Source organism: Mytilus californianus, unplaced genomic scaffold, assembly GCF_021869535.1.
Source record: "Mytilus californianus isolate M0D057914Y unplaced genomic scaffold, xbMytCali1.0.p SCAF_7, whole genome shotgun sequence".
Classification (NCBI taxonomy): Eukaryota; Metazoa; Mollusca; class Bivalvia; order Mytilida; family Mytilidae; genus Mytilus; species Mytilus californianus.
In genome coordinates, this window is record NW_026262723.1 from 814,489 (window position 1) to 832,399 (window position 17,911).

At 31.7% G+C, this 17,911-nt stretch overlaps 1 protein-coding gene across 5 annotated transcripts; it reads left to right on the forward strand.

Moving 5' to 3' along the window:
• Positions 1-574: 574 nt before the first annotated feature.
• On the forward strand, positions 575-17,402 carry LOC127709398 (uncharacterized). Of its 5 annotated transcripts, XM_052214912.1 has the most exons (5): positions 575-789; positions 3,635-3,854; positions 7,649-7,732; positions 9,549-9,731; positions 12,502-17,402. In XM_052214912.1, the coding sequence occupies exons 3-5, from the start codon at positions 7,696-7,698 to the stop codon at positions 14,637-14,639; spliced, it is 2,358 nt and encodes a 785-aa protein (XP_052070872.1). In that variant the 5' UTR covers positions 575-789; positions 3,635-3,854; positions 7,649-7,695; the 3' UTR covers positions 14,640-17,402. The 5 variants fall into 5 exon arrangements, with proteins under 5 accessions (XP_052070872.1, XP_052070871.1, XP_052070873.1 ...); XM_052214911.1 differs by lacking the exon at positions 3,635-3,854; XM_052214913.1 differs by lacking the exon at positions 575-789 and having other exon boundaries at positions 3,465-3,854.
• The last annotated feature ends 509 nt before the right edge of the window (positions 17,403-17,911 follow it).

A 17,911-nucleotide genomic window follows, 5' to 3' on the forward strand; every position in this document is an offset into this window, starting at 1 on the left:
TTGACGACCCCATCCCCCCCTTTCCACACACACATATACACGAACTGTGGTGTACAAAGCACAAGATCAGAACGACCAATGAAAGCCAGGTGAAAATGGCTTAGCACATTAGATCAATACAAAGCAGACAAACACCCAACAAATACAAAGAGCGGATATGGAATCGAACTTATACGTCCCTAGGTTTAGGTACTCGCAGTTGCTGATAGCTAGTTCAAGCCAATACTTACTAACACATTATTACTCTACCAATGTATGATACGGGTGAGCTCAAAATCAGTAAAAGCAAATCATAAATGATGTGTAAACATACATGCAAGTTCAAGACATATTTGTCCTGACTAATTATGCGCTAGGTTAAAAATGTGTCAAAGAAAAATCATTACTTCAATAAACATTTTGAAATCCTGCAAAACATCCCTTGAATGATTATCATAAAGTCAGTATATATTACCTTTGTACAAAATTACTAGATGACACGTTTTGTTAAGAGTAAACGTGTGTTAGAGATCAATAACGTAATTTAAATGCTAAATAATATGAAGACACTATATCTATTGAGGTGTACACTTTATATAACTTACCTGTAAAACCTATTAATGTTTCAAATAACAATATAACCGGAATTACAAAAAGATATGTCAAAAAGCCAAATATATAGAGATTGCTATATAATAGATATTTTGTGATATAAAGTAGTGTTACATACGAATGTGTGGATTTTGCTCCCAACAAGACACAAATCAACATGAATGAGTATGTCAACGGAAAACAGATATAGTCTGGAAGGTAAAGTTTTTGTTTTTGTTTTTTCATTCAATCTAATGAAATAAAAAATAAAAGATTGTTCATATTTTTTAAATGGCTGTCTATTATACCAGGTGAAAAAAAGTGTACAATAAGTTAGTTTGCTTATTAAACTACATGGATTGCTTCTGATTGTTATTGTCTTTTGTCCTTATCAAACGTATTTTCCCACTCAAAGTGCTGACTCATTTGAAAAGTTCAGATAGGTAGGATCGGTATAGCTATTACTCAGAACATCTCCATGAAAATTTTTAAGCTTTTGGTTATTGATTAATACTTGATACTATTCAAAAGTATGAAATTTCGAAACACGTCATTAGTAAACTCATTCCGTTTGATCTCTTCTGTTTTTATGGATTTTTATCTTTATTAATTTACCCTGGAGTTCGGTACTTTAATCATACTTGAAATTATAACATGTTTGTTTGACAATCTCATTTTTAAGGTACTTTAGGTTTATATAACATTGTGAATACATTTCATTGGCAATCTTTTATTTTGTAGCAGATGTTATTTTTCTCAGATTATCCTATACTATTTTCCAATTAAAATCGTGCCGAAAAATGTTTATTCTCCTTTAAGATAGGAACTATTCTGTTCATTAAATTAACACCATTTACTGCATGACGATGTCAATGTGCAGAAAAAAACAGAACAAAGTAGAAAATACTAATACAAAGACATGTCGTACTCGCCTTCAATGATCATTTTAACAGTACGTAGTATAGCACATGTCAGTTGAATTAGACGTACACTTTCATGTTGATATGCCTAAAAAAATTGTTTTGTTATTAAGTTTAAAGACCATTCTAGCAAATACAAAGAAAGATTACTCTTTTATTTTTATTTTTGGCGGCAACACCATTTAAACCACACACAAAAATAGAAAGATTACTCTTTTATTTTTATTTTTGGCGGCACCACCATTGAAACCACACACAAATAATTTTCTCTGAAATAATTCGATTAAATTATAACAAAGAATATAAAGATTTTAACCAATTTACAATGTTTATAATCCACTGACATAATACTGTTTATTGACAAAAAAGACTTTGATATAAAATTAAATTGCAAACACTCTCAAGAAAATTTTTTTTTCTTTTCCTTAATCAAAATACTTTTTTCTTCAAAGTTTTGAATCAAAATATGTGTCAAGTTAAAAATATCTTTACCCGGTAACCCATCTCGTGATATTTGGTTATTCCCCCTTTCAGGTTGCACTTTGTAAATACAGCTGTTTGCAAGGTTCTTTTGGGGAGATGTATAATAGTCATATATTTTTGTTTTGTTCACGTACTGGTTCCAGGATATTATTTCGATGTTTCATCTCATAGACTCATAACTTGGGAATTTTACGAGTAAAAATAAACAAAATTAGCCACCACAGACCCAAAGTGAAGGCAGTAGTAGTACAAAATGTTTGTATAAGTTCGGGGCCTATATATGATGAAAATATGCCGCACAGCCCTATATTTTGACCTTTCAAATAAGGTAGTGCATATAAGCTTTTCATTTTAGGATATTATTTTGTTCGAAACTTTATAGTATAGTGGTACAGCTTTAGTCGTAAAGGCAGTTCCTATATATGGAAGATTGCATTGTCTATATTCAATAGAAATGCAACCTACAGCGTGTTCAGCTTATATCTAAATCTTATTGTGCAGAATGCCTTTGATTTAACATGTTTAACACCTTTTCTCTATCTATAAAAAGGTCCATGCTACAAGACCTATCAGTGACACTTGAAATTAATAAAAGGTCAAATAAAGTACGCAGTTGAATAGCAGTGAAGACCAACGATTCGAATGGTTTTTTTTTCTTTTCAAAAACAGATATGGCACACTACAGTATTTATTAGGTAAACAACACGAAATATTTCAAATAGTTCAAGGGTTGAAGTTATCTTTCAATCGGTATTACTACTTACACGGATAAGTTGACGCTTTCGACCAAGTTTACTTTTTGTATATCTTATTCAAATGATTAATTCAATACTATTGTTGCTCTGTATTAAATATAGCTTGATACAATTTTGTTTTAATGAATAAATAGTTATACAGGGATAATAACTCCAATAAAGAATAAGTTTGTAATTCTGGCCATGTTGAATTATCTGTAATTAATCATACCGCTGAATAACTGTAAAATTTGGTAATGAACATTTTTGGTGAAATATCAATTATGAGGTTAAAAAGCGACTGTAACCATTTTGAAATGTTTGATGATTTCATTGTATCGACTGTTTAATTTGTATTTTTTTTTCTTACTGTTTCTGTAGAGTTTGTGAAAAAATATATTTCAAGGCCAAACACTCCTTCTAAGAGTCAATTAACAATTTCCTTCATGAAGATTCATTTGTAGATTTTTCATTGAGGATATATTTTATCCTGCTAATTTTGGTTAACAGTGTGTGTGTTTTGCTATTGGTCTGTGAGCTTGGCTTTTAATTGATACTTCAAGAGAGTTTTTCAATTGTTCTAAATCTTCCATACGTGTCGATCATTTGTATAAAATGTCAGTAAAACAGTTCTATTTCTATTAATAGTTTTATAGAAATATTCTGCAATGTCATCTTATTTTAGCTACGATATTTTTAAAGGTTGCTATAAACAAATATTTACTCGAACAAGTATCCTTTATTTAATAGATTAAATATAACTCAGAACAAACAACTGTCGAAAGAAAATCAATTTTGAAATAATATTTAAAAGTTTTTCGCACGATTGCTAAGGTGATATCTTTAATACAGGAAGTACATTCAACTGTTTTTGTTGATCAATAAATCTATGTTAGTGCATTACAAAACCGTACATAAATTTTACAGAGCTGTCCAAACAGAAAAAGAAGTTGTACGCTGTTCATGCTTTATACTTATTTCTAACCGTTGGAACTATAGAATTATTTGTAAAAACAAATTTCAACTAATTGTGCAGAACCTAAAGTACCTGATTCTCGTATTATGGAGGAGAACATAAAATTGATACGACAGGATTTATCAATGAGCAGTCAACGATAAACAAATGAAAACAGAAAATGTTAGAAAGGTATTGTATTGGATTTAATTTAACCACAGTGTATTTCCAATGAAAACATATATTTAGATGTAATCATACGATGCATGATAACAAGTGTACATCACTTAATATATTTAATGCAATATATATTTTAAGTAAGACTACGTTTTTTTCAAAAATATTGCGGGGTTTATTTCTGGTCGTATTCAATCAAATAAAGGCAACAGTAGTATACCGCTGTTCAATAGTCATCATTCGATTACGCAAAAAATATATCCATGTAACAAAAGAAAACCGAAGGAAAGACATAGACAATACAAGGAAAACAACAGAACAGCAGAAACATTGCACTGAAACAAAAGCAAACGTCAACATATATAGAAGCCGACTGTAGACAACAACATTACTGTAGTTTAAGCCTTATTTAACATTATTTTTTTGAAAACACGTACTTAATATTTTGTAGCCGTATTTGGCATATTTTTTTTTGGAATTTTATAACTTTTTTGGAATTTTGGGTCCTCAATGCTCTTCAACTTTGTACTAGTTTGGCTTTATAACTATTTTGATCTGAGCGTCACTGATGAGTCTTATGGAGACGAAACGCGCGTCTGGCGTATTAAATTATAATCCTGGTACCTTTTATAACTATTTTCACCACTGGGTCGATGGCACTGCTGGTGGACGTTTCGTCCCCGAGGGTATAACCAGCCCAGTAGCCAGCACTTCGGTGTTGACATGAATATCAATTATATGGTCATTTTTATAAATTTCCTGTTACAAAACATTGAATTTTTCGAAAATCGAAGGATTTTCTTATCTCAGGAATATGATTACCTTAGCCGTATTTGGCATAACTTTTTGGAATTTTGTGTCCTCAATGCTCTTTAATTCTGTACTTGTTTGGCTTTATAACTATTTTGATCTGAGCGTCACTGATGAGTCTTATGTAGACGAAACGCGCGTCTGGCGTATTAAATTAAAATCCTGGTACCTTTTATAAGTATTTACACCACTGGGTCGATGCCACTGCTGGTGGACGTTTCGTCCCCGAGGGTATCACCAGCCCAGTAGTCAGCACTTCGGTGTTGACATGAATATCAATTATATGGTCATTTTTATAAATTTCCTGTTACAAAACATTGAATTTTTCGAAAAACTAAGGATTTTCTTATCCCAGGAATAGATTACCTTAGCCGTATTTGGCATAACTTTTTGGAATTTTGGGTCCTCAATGCTCTTCAACTTTGTACTTGTTTGGCTTTATAACTATTATGATCTGAGCGTCACTGATGAGTCTTATGTAGACGAAACGCGCGTCTGGCGTATTAAATTATAATCCTGGTACCTTTTATAACTATTGTATTGTGTATTTCTTGACCAAGTTTAGTTCTTTAGAGTAAACGTTTTATTGCATTAATACAAATACAATAATTCTTACACTTGGCATGCCTGTCATTGCTCAGTTTATTGTATAAAAACTGTTCAGCGTGGTGGAGAGTTTTTTTTTCCTTTTGTGATGAAGGAATACAGTTTCTTGTCATTTTGGCTTATTTCTTCATTAATGCCACGTATACAATTATCGATGATCAGCTGTTGTACTATGATAATATTTCACTTAACATTTTTTTAATCAAAGCCATAGCAACAGAAGTAGAATCGTCAAAAAGAAAAGTGTTTTTGTATATTTGATTATCAGGTGGGTATGAGACTATTTCTGATATTCTCATTATATTGTAGAACCTATTTATTTTAGGGTGTTATATTGTTGAATGAAATTATTCCCATTTTAAAAAAGATCATCGGAAGGTACATATACCTTGTTCATATAAATATTCCGTATAAATTTCACAAATAATACTCAATTGTCATGAAGTATAGATTCTTGGAACTGACTTTGTTTGTCATCTTAATAACGTGTTACAGATAAAATTCGTTTATTTGTCTATAATTTTTTTTATGAATATTACTTTTGACAAAAAGTAAACGATAAACTATCCATTAACTTTTGCAAGAAAAAGCATTATCTTTTAATCAATAATTGACACAAGTATGGGTCCATTATTTATCATATGTTTGTCAACCGTTCGCGTTATGTTATAATATTTTTTTTCAATTTGACGACTCCAACCACTGATTACACCTTTTCAATTCCGTATTCATCGTTCCGGCCATATTTAAAGTATTTTAATTTGCCTTAAGTTTTAATATTGTAAACAACCTATTTTTACCAAATATGATAACCAAAGGACAATCACAGGAAAAAAAATGTATAAATACTTCCGTAAATTAGGATACATTGATGCGGAAATAATTCTACTGTGTCAACCAAATAAAATTTGTGAAATTTAGCTTTGTCAAATTTTGCATTTTGATCAATCACGTTTTTGAATTGGAAAATAACAGTTTAATTAGGTTAATCTTGGACCAGTTTTAATTCAGTATATAACATATTTATCATTTTGACACCTGAAACAGAACAAAATACAAACGCATCTAATCCCCAAACCAATATGGTAAGTATTTGAAAGAATCATGATTATGTAAACATAAGACCAGATTAATTTGAAGGAGGGGTAACAGATACCAGAGGACATTCCAACTAATAGATCGAAAATAAAATGACAACACCATGTCTAAAAAGAAAACATCAAACAAAGTATTTAACTATTTAATTGATGGTAGATCACTGAAAGTTATGTTACGTTTTGTTTTATTAATTCAAGTGATAATACACAAATGTCCTTATTTTAAGTAATAGCGTAAAATGAAACTGTTGTAAATTTTAATTTGGTGACCATGTTGACACTCTTAAGTATTCAATTAGTCTAATTGCGTTCTTCACCATTCAAATAACTGACACCATATATGGGTTAATTGTACTTTGTATTCATTATGATTTAAATCATAATTTAAAAATAATTGTGCTATAAACATGTTTGCTACATCTATCTTTGCTGACATTTTAAAAAATGAATGCAGTATCATATGACTTATGACTTAGCATAATGTGATCATGATAATAGTAAATCAATATGTAAATTCTGAAAGAACAAACTAAAGACAATCTGTCATTAAGCTTGTTTAATTTTGTTTCTGTATGCCCCATTAGTTATTTTAAATTAATAAATAAAACCACCAACTGGTAATTATATAAGTATACACAAGAAATTAATCATGTTATACGTGTGTTGTAACTAAATACAATTGTAAAAAAATAAAGTTGATTATAGATAGTTAAACGGACAAATAAAGTTAATCGTGATATACGTTAATGCTACAATTCTAAAGAATAAGGGTGACTATAGATAGCTAAATATCAGTCCAGTGGATATTTAAAGATTGTGAAATACTAATTAAAACATTCGTCTATTTATGACACGAGCTTACATACAAAAAAAGGAGCAAACATCTCAAATCTGCTGACAATTAGAAACATTACTTATATGTGTTTGTGTGTATATATTTCAATTCTCTCTTTGGAAATAATGACATAAACTACACAACGTGAGTACTAATGGGCTTGATAAGTAAGGTCTACAACTCATTCAACGTTTTATAATTTGGAAACTGTTTATCTATAATTCGATTCAATGGTATGATAAGTGTTTTGAAAGGTATAAAAAACAAATTAGTTAAATCAACATGAAACAGTTTAAACGTTGTCTGTTGTTGTATTGTTAATATGTATGTCTGTTATGCATTTACCAGTTCTCTTTCCCAAGGCTGTATAAGGGATAGTCCATCTTGCAGGCTAAAGGTTATAAGATATTTAAAAAAAAAATGACTCTTGATGCCATCAATGTATCTTACTTTTTTTTAAGGTGTTCAATATTTGGTAGAAGTTGAAAAAAAAGAAGAAGAAGAAGAAATGGAAGAAGCAAATGAAGAAGGGGCTACTATAATCGGTACGTTTTTCATGGAAGCAGTTTGAAATGGTCAATATTTGTCTATTTGATATGAAGCAGCACTTAAGATGTCTATCCAAAATGCCAGAATAACTGCATTTTGCTCAGAGATCATCTTTGAATTGTAGCCAACAAAAGACAAAAATCAATAATAAATTTAACAAGTTAGAAATATCATACAAATAGACATGTCCGATTAACTGATCACCATCTGAATTTCTTATCCTATATATCAATATCAAACCGACTTTTCTGTGATTAAATACATATGTATGGTAAATGTAAGAATGTTGAGAAAAATAAGTGGAAATATAAATAAATTCGAATCCAAATATGTTTGCCGAAATAAAGTCATGTGAAGTGATATTTGTTAAGACAATTAGCCTTCAAATAGGTCATTCGGTGCAGTAAACTTTAAAAAGTCGAATCAATATTAAACTGAACTGAACTTTGAAAAAAAATTAGAATAGAAAATATTTGTTTTGTTCCATAACTAAAAAGTATGTGTCATTATATGTTCAAAAATTAATAAATATATGTTTTACAGTATATTGGCGGTATTTCTGAAATAATGTGATCTGTAAGACTACTGGTATTGGAGACAATCTTGTATACATGATCGATTTCACTCTCTTATTATTACAACAACCTTCTAATATTGCACATGGTGATTTTATTTTACAAATGATCCAACCTATTCCTGTCAGAAATTTTGTATCTGTGACTTTTTACAATTTTAATGACTGTATCATGTTTTGGTAGTTGCGATACTTAAAAAATAACTATGACTATATATAATGGTTGTTGCAAACATATTTTAACTGTAACAATATTTTCAGTTTTTAAACTGTTTATTACAGTAATCACTGTTTCAACGATTTTTGCGTCGGGACAAGTATAAAGTAACGGTTACTTATTTTAAATGATTGTAGCAGTCGTGTTATAACTGTGAAAACCTTTTCGGCGTTTAAACAGTTTGTTTTGTCGAGATTATCGCGGGGTGAAGACGTTCTTTAGTCTTTATTTATCATTGGCGACTTCGGTGACTTTAGTGACGTCGCTGTGAGCGCTTTTCATTTTAATGAAAAGTTATGGCTAAACAGATGTGTTTTTATATCTTAGCTTAAAATTGCTACAGATTTACACTCTACATTTATGGTGCCCTTGGTAAGATTTAAACAAATTCAAATCGATAAGATCGGGGAACAGAAGCGATGTTACCAAACTATTTTGAAAGATAGCTGAAGCAAAAGAGAATACATAGTTCACTGACACCTTGTAAGTTTTACCATCTATAACAAACATAAAAAAGTACTTTGTTTTTATTCTTTAGTCCTGTTTAAACAAAATTGAAAATAATTGTTTGTTCAATTTTCCTTCAACATCGAATTCCAATGAAATATGAAAAGTGTATTCTCCTTATGTTATGAAATCTATCAACACTGACGCTAGGTTGGAATTAATCAATGGACAGCTACTATTATTTGTCTCTTTTTCTTTTCTGTTTTAGCCATGGCGTTGTCAGTTTATATTCGATCTATGAGTTTGATTTTCCCTCAGGTATCGTTCTCCCCTCTCTTCTAGTGTTATTTGTAAACTAAGTGTAACTATTAAGTTCTGAATTCTTTTGTAGTTTACAGTTTGTTTATCACTTTATCCAATACAGTTTCATCAAAACTAGCTGGCAAGCCGAAATTAAAAGTTTGTACAGCATCATGTTCATGTATAAACAGTTTTTTGATCTACAATTTATCTTACAGTCAAAATTAGGTTGAATACCATTGTATTAAACATTAACAAAGAAAAATATTTTCAGACGATGAAAAGGATAGCACCTGGTTATATGAAGTCCTTGATAGTATTGGAGCGAATGATGAGTATAGGAAGACTATTCAACGAAGTGGCATTACGTTTGAAATTATTTGTACTTTTGGATCCGAAAATAAAAAGATGGCCAATTATGGAGTTGGAGGTAAATGGGAAGGTACATTAACACCAGGTAAATATTCTTTAGTATTTCGAAAACTAATCAGTTTTGTAAACAGTGATTTTATTATTATTACCATATCAATGATAATGCCTGTCAACACATGATCGATTAACAATAGTGGTTAGACATAAACTCATCATAGATGGCAGGATTAAAATTGTGTACACAAGACCCGCCTATTGTCCCCAAAAAAATCACCAGTAATTCTCGAATAAAAAAAGTTGAAAAGGTCAGTAAAGTATACAATTGAAGAGAATTGAGGAATATACATTACGAAAGGTGTTTCCAAATACAATTAAAGGTAATCTATTTATCAATGTAGTAGAACATGGTTTTAGAAAGAAAATTTGTAAAAAGGTTATTTATAATTATAAACATATCAAGGATGATTCGTATTAACACATACGAGGGTTGTCCGTAAAGTTCGTGGACAAGCTGAAGTCTGCGTAAAAATAGCATTTCTTGTAAATTCTTTTTGCATATTAGTAATTCTGAACTATATCCTAGTTCGGTTATATCAATAGTTGTCCAATTTTAAATACGAAATAATGACACTTACTTTATATAAATATAAGCAATAGGGACCCGGAGCATGGTGAAAATATCACATTACATGCAGGCTGGTGTTTTCATATTTTTGTTATTTTAAATTTCAAAATCCGCCAAAAAATACACGAAACATACATTGTGACGTTGACAATAGTCTTGCCGTTACACCTGCTAAATTTGAATGGTCAAAATTTCGAAATGGCGGAGAAATCTCGATTTGAAGCATTGAATTCAGAATCGGCTTCACTGAAAAAAAAGGACATTTACGGAAAAGGTGGAGCAGCGGATGGTTATAAAGCTTTATGTAGACATCGGAAAGACGCCAACAGAAACACACAAATTCTTAAAACAGTCTGAGAAACATAGCAAAGTTAGTCGGTTATTGGAATTCAAGTGGCACAAAAGGTTTGGGGACGGTAGATACAATTTGGAAGACGAAGAGCGGGAAGGTAGGCCATCTTTCAGGAAATCAGATGCGATAAAAGATGAAGTTCTGAACGTTATCAACGTTGACCGGCGACTAACAGTTTGCGAAGTTGCAGACAAAATGTGACATTTCTAAGACTACAGCGCACCACATTTTTGCAAATGATTTAAATATGAATCGAGTATGTGCTAGATGGGTACAGCGACTTCTTACAGCAGAACATTTAACAAAACGGCCATGATGGAATTGTCGAATCAATTTATTAAAAAACTTTCTCGTGGTCGTGGTGGCATACGATTTCTAGACAGAATAATTACAACCGATGAAAGCTGGTTTCATTACTACATCAGTGATATTACACCAAGACAATGCACCGGGCACACTTCTCTAAAAACTCATCTAGAAATTGATTTACTTGAGTTCGAATGTCTGAAACAACCTCCGTATAGCCCTGACTTAGCGCCAATGGATTTTGCGGTATTCCCGCATATCAAATCTTTTCTCCGTGGACAAAGGTTCGACGATTTACCTGAACAAAGACAGGAAGTAATGAACATAATCTTAACAACAAAAACAGAACAGTTTGAGAAAATATTTGATGACTGGTTGAAAAGATGTAAAAACTGTGTTGCTTTGAAAGGAGACTACGTTGAGAAAAGTTATAATGTTGACGTCGTCGAACGTCGGAACGTCGGAAATATTTGTTTGGGTGCTCCGGGTGAGAGCTTCTTATATTTTTACATTGATGAAAATACGATTATTTAAGCAGGTACTGAAATAAAATTTTGTACACTTAATCAGTAAATCATGAAATTAGTTATATACTTGTTTTATTTATTTCGGACGGGTAAATGATATTTTATTGAGATTGTCCTCAAACTTTACGGACAACCCTCGTATGTACTGACTGCTAGGCGTCGGTGATACCAACGGGGACGAATCATCAACCAGCATTGTCATCAAACCAGTGGTTATAAATAAACGTATCATAAACACCAAGATTAACATTTGAAACAGACATGTTTTATGTTTGCTCTAATTCCAAGCATTATTGCACTATTAACTTACTACCGGTTACGTTTTACAGTGAATATGATTTGGTTTCTTTGATATAAATTACAAACCTTATTCCGATGGTATACAGGGCCATACAAGACAACAACTCAGTTTATTACATGTGAACCCTAAATATTATGAGCAGCACGCATTGTTGTTATATAATGACATTCTACAGGTGGGAGGTTTTACTAGCTGTACGTACAGCCAGGTGTTATCTACCATTGTCGACATAAATAAATGCGTGCTTCAAGTTGAGAGCATGGCAGTTGTTTTCCATTCGTCTGACGTGTTTGGACTTTTGGTTTTGCCTTTTGATAAGGGACTTTCAATTTTAGATATGCCTTGGAGGTTTTTTTTTTTTTGTTTGTTGTTATTTTACCTTATGCTAGGAGTTCAGAAATTTGAATACTATATTTATTTCAAGATAGCTTTGCTCCGCTGCACTACGTAGTCGTGTATCATATGTTTAATTTTGAGACATTTGAGCCATTTGCAAAACAAGTTCGACAAAATAGCCATGTGTGTAGAAAATTGACATCTCAAGTCGAGACTCTTATCCCCAAAGAATAATTGCTAACCATTTGTGTATAACAATAGATACTGTACTACTTGTCATATGAAAATAAAAAGAAAAAATACCCGTAAGTGACTGATTTAGTTTTAATCCATAAGTATTTATCAAAAACGTTTGCGTTTGAGTTGACAGGTTTAATAATATATTACAACCATATATTTTTTTGACAGGTGTTAAAACTGACTTTGATGCTATTTCATGTGATGACAATGTTATTGTCATCGAGGACATATCAAAAGCTGTTCAGAACCGATATTCCTTATTAATCATAAGAGATCCTCGTAGACCTGCTGGGTATGTTAAATTACAAATCGTAAGGGGAAAAGTACCAGGCACAATTGCCGATTTGTCTTTTTATGACAGCAAATTTAAAGGTTTGTTCGAAATTGATGAATGTAAGCGAATACTTCTGACTGAGATTATAGGTGAACATAAGGATAAAAAACCGTATATGCCAAGACCCAAGAACAAGCCTGCTGCAACCATTGGAAATTATAATGGTATTAGTATTGATGTAGTCACCTGTTATAGGTCCAAGCATTGGCCAATAGAGGCAAATGAATGGCTGACCCGAAAAAGATGCAATGGATGGCCAACAAAAGATGTGATTAATGAGCTGAAATTGCTTGGTTATTTCCTTGTGAGAAAAGGACATGTGTTGTCTCTCGAAAAAGATTTCGAATGGAGAATATCTCTTACATTACAAGAACGGAAACTAATATTTGATCTAACAGATGTCCAATTTAAATGTTATGTTGTTCTTAAAATGTTAAATCGTGATATTATTAATGTGGAATGTATAACTTCATACCATTGGAAGACATGTTTATTTTATGTGATAGAAGAGAATAATTTGGATGTTTGGCGAAAAGCAAATCTGTTTCAGTGTGTTAAGCTGTGTATAACGCGAATGTTAGATTGGGTTAGACAAGGTTTCTGCCCTAACTACTTTATTCTCAGTGAAAATATGTTTGATGGAAGGTTACCTCACGATTTGAGAACAGTGTCAGAAAACAAATTAGTAAAACTTTTAGGGGACGGATTTAGTTTTTTGAAGCATGTAAAATCTGACAATATACGTGACTATTTCGAATCACGACGGTCTCCCGAATTGTCACAAAATCTTCGGAGAGATAGCATTAAGGCATATAAAGACGTAATATGGAAGACGAACATACAAACTGTTGAAGCTGCAATGTATGAATTCTGTCTATATCTGACCTATGAAAAACGTACAAATTTGATTGAACTTCTTTGGCGTATGTTAATTCGTATTCAGCAAAAAGACCATATTACTGAGCACACAACAGAAGAAACTCGACGTTCTCTGTCCATATTAACACCCTTTATCTACATGAGCTTGGCTAGTAATATTTCTGCAATGTGTATCCATCAACCGAATATTCTGGGTCGTAATTTCCTTTTGTTAGGATCTTACACATATTTCATGAAAGGTGGTATAACTGGATATCTGAAGTTTATATCAGTGTTGTACGCTCTTGGTTGTTATAAAGACTGTGAATGGTTCTTAGATCAACTCAACGAGGAAACAATAAAAAATAGTCGATCTTACTGTATTGGCCATAGTTATGATAGTATTTACGCTGCAATATCTCCAACGGTTGTAAATATCATTAGCATTTCACAATTAAGTAAATCTACATGTGTTTCGTTTATGCCAACTGAACTTCCAATTATTCCTGACGCTGTGAAGTTTGAAGTGTTCAAGTACTCCACTATTCCATTAACGAAAAGCAAAAGAGAAGTCCCCGAAACACCTTGGTGTTATGGAGCTGTTGTTGACAGGAATATTTACTATTGCCTGCTCAAATTCTTAATAAAACTGAAATTTAGTGGGGTCAATTTGTCCGCGGACGATATACTTAATACTTACCAAATTAAAGATTTAAGAAATGTTCGACATCCTGAAGTAGCCTATAATCTGATGGCTTGGAGTTACTTCACTGTTGGGTTGACACCTTTAGCGCTAGAAAAATTAACAATGTCATGGAATCCGTTGCGTTATTTAAATTCATTTTTGCTGGTAAATAACAGTGAAATTAATTATAAAAATAACCAATCAAATGCAGCAAACTTGCATGCGTGGGTAATATTATACAACACGTGGTTTACCAGAAATTCATACAAGTTTAAATTCTGCTTTCAGTGTTTTTTCTTTAGTCGAACAAATCTAAACAAATGTAGCAAATGCAAAACAGCTACATATTGTTCCGAAAAATGTCAAGAAATAAACTGGAAGATTCATGAAGTTGTTTGTAAAGTGGTGAGAAAGTATCGTAATGTCTGACTTTTGCATATCTATTACGTAGTACAACTAACATGACTAAAGTGTTTTCTTGTTGAAACAAAATATCAAGCATGTATCGAATTTATTTTTGTATGTTATTGAAGGAATTTCTGAATTTCAACTGAAATGTGGATTGTATTGAGCGTTTCACCTTTACAACAAGAAGTAGGAAAAACAAATAATTCCAACTTCGTGAACCTGTTCCACAAAGCCAACTATTGTGCATTAAATCTCTCGTTTCTTTTTTATATGAGACCAAAAACAGCTCATAATAACGGATATCACCACTTAAAAAAGTTATTGTACGTTTTTTAATGGAAAATAAAAATAAATGTACGAAAGCCTTATATCAAACTTGTCATATCTCACTTCCGGAGTGTCATTTATGTATAAGTGGACAGATCCTAGTTCTGACTTACATTGTCTCACTTTATAAACAGTATGAATTAATCAAATCAAATGTGTTCGTGCTAGCTTACGAATATTATATTAAACATTTGATGAATAGGAATAAAGACAAGTTGTTCAGTAACTCAGGATACTGTCTTAGCTAACTAATTGATAAATTTTATGAAGTGAAATTTTGTTCCTCTATCAATTAACTACATCAAGTCTGATGAATGTTTTTTTGTTCATTCAAAGTCGCACTCAAAAAAAAATATTCAGCCAATCTTCGTTAAGAGAGTCTGGTGGTGAATAACGTTTCTTGAATCACACATCTATTGAATTGTTTATACAAGTAATAAATAACCAGTGTACAGTGTACAGTGTTATGGACTTATAAGGGCTTGCACTAGATGTTATTCATTACAAATCTTACGATTAAGTAATAAAGTCTTTTCGCTTTTCCGTGGAAAGACCTATTGGTTTTGTTCTGATTATTTTTTTCTTCCGCCTTATTTTTTTCCTGTGATGTATTTTTGTTTTAAAAGATGTCGCTTAGTTTTTATTGTATATGATATCATACAGTATATACGCTTTTGAAACTGACCCTGTTAAACCGAACACTTTTCCTTGTAAGAGTTTTCTCCCAAAACACTGTTTTTCTTGTTATGAGATTTTCCTTGCAACCTTAAAAGAAAGCGACAAATTTATTCTTCCAAATTGCTCGTAATATCCTCAGAATGTTACGTTTTATTTTGACCGAAGCGTCACAAAGTCCTTTTGAGAGTTATTCCCCTTATGTATGAAATAAGTGTGATTAATTTGTAACGTGTAGCCATAAGTGATAGAGACCTTGTGTGTTTTGATTTGAGGTCCTTGGTCCACTTAAAGAAAAAAAAAAAGGCCAAGGTCATGATTTTAATTTTGATTTTGGCTTGTTGTTACTTTTTATAAGATATCGACAAATTATTTCTACTGAATTGTTATATGCGACATGTCGTTACACATAAATTTTGGTTAACGGGTACGTTGACAGAAAGTTTGAGTTTTCTCCGCTCTTATATTTAAAACTAGCTGTTTGGTGATATAACTCATTAACCATGTATAGCAGAGGCCTAGGTTTTTTTTTAACATCCTTACTTTATGATCTTGAATTTAAAGTCAAGTTCATATGTAAATTTGACGTTCTAGATTTTGACCTTCGCTTTAACTTTCTATTTATGAATGATAGAGCCATGTGACTTCTTGTTTAAGTTGTAAGCCATATGACCTTGAAAAAGCCAAACAGACGTGACCTTGTGAGAACCGGAAGTATCTCATTTTGTACTTATTTAGTGTAAAAGTTTATAGAACAATATATTTTATAAATCAGTGTCAAATTAACTTTTATATACCGGAAGTGACATTTTTTCAAACCGGAAGTAACAAATTATCTCCCTTATTTTAAACTAAAATGTTAAAACCATATACTTTTGGAATAAGCTGTCATCTGACGAACCATTCTTAGATATATAAACTATTGTTATTCAGTGTCGTTTCAGTATTTTGAATATAAAAATAAATTTTGGAACTCTTCATTACAACCAACACAATGTTTAAGTCATTTGTTCCAATATTGCTTTCATTTATACAAGTATTATACAATCCACCCTGATAACCAAATTTATCTATTTATGATGCCGCCAAGTACCAAGTCTGTTGTTTATGTTTATTTTATTTTGGTACTGGGTGGCATGTTTAACTGATTTGTGCTTAGAAAAATACACTTTGAAACAGTAGTTTTTTGGAGTAATAGGATGCACGATATTCGTATTCCAACGGAAAAAGCAAAACTATTATAACTGGAATAATCTTTCCCTTAGGTAGTTAGATCGTAGTGTTATCAATATTTTATGATGTGTCTGTGTCAAAAGAATAATTAAGTTAGCAAGACAATACTGTAAGCCAAAATCAGTCCATAATATACTATATTTATCATTCTTGTATCCTCGTGTTACATCATTTTGTCTTATCTATAAATTCTAAATATGGGTTTTGTTGCCTTTTTCTTTGATTCTCTTTTTTTGTTTCCCATCGATTTGTGTGGTTGTTCTATTTAATCAGAATGAGTGACCCTTTGAATCGTTTCTTCTTCAAACTTTTTTGTTTTGCATTATAACGAGTATGTATACGTGAGAGGAGTTGTATACTATAATTTGATTATAGTGTCTGTCAGGTTAGTTATGGTTTGGACGAAAATGAAAAAAAAAAAATTAAAGAAGTTCGAAAAAAAAAATCAAAACCGAAAAGATGACGGTTGTTAACTTGTGAAATCTTATATCACTAGTACATGTAGTAACTAACCACGAGTGAATAAATAAAAACAAAATATGGCATTTACACTGTGTTTGTGTTCTTATTTAGTGTATAGTCATGAATTAAGCCGGCATCTGCCTAATACTTTGCATATTGGTATGCAATAGCCCATTTCAATATAGTAACAAAAACATTCACATTATCAAACGATTATTAGGGTCACAATACCAAACACTTCATTTGGCCTTTCAAATTTTTTTTTATTGTAACGTCTTTGATCAGTCTTTTGTATACGAAACGCACAGCTGGCGGACACAACTCTAATCATGGTATCAATGATAAGTGTATTTAGTCGCTCTATATTTGTCATAATACCGCTGTCATGGAAAATCAGATAAGTTAATTATATACTGCATTGAAATACCCCTGTACAGAGATGCGACCTGATATCTACACAAATATACCTGTATCGGGCGTCAAAATCCAACAAACAATCATGCAACTGTTGCAATAACAATACAGAATACAAATATAATAGGTCACGCTCTTGAGAGATATCAATAATGATAATAATGAAAACTGAATGAGACAAG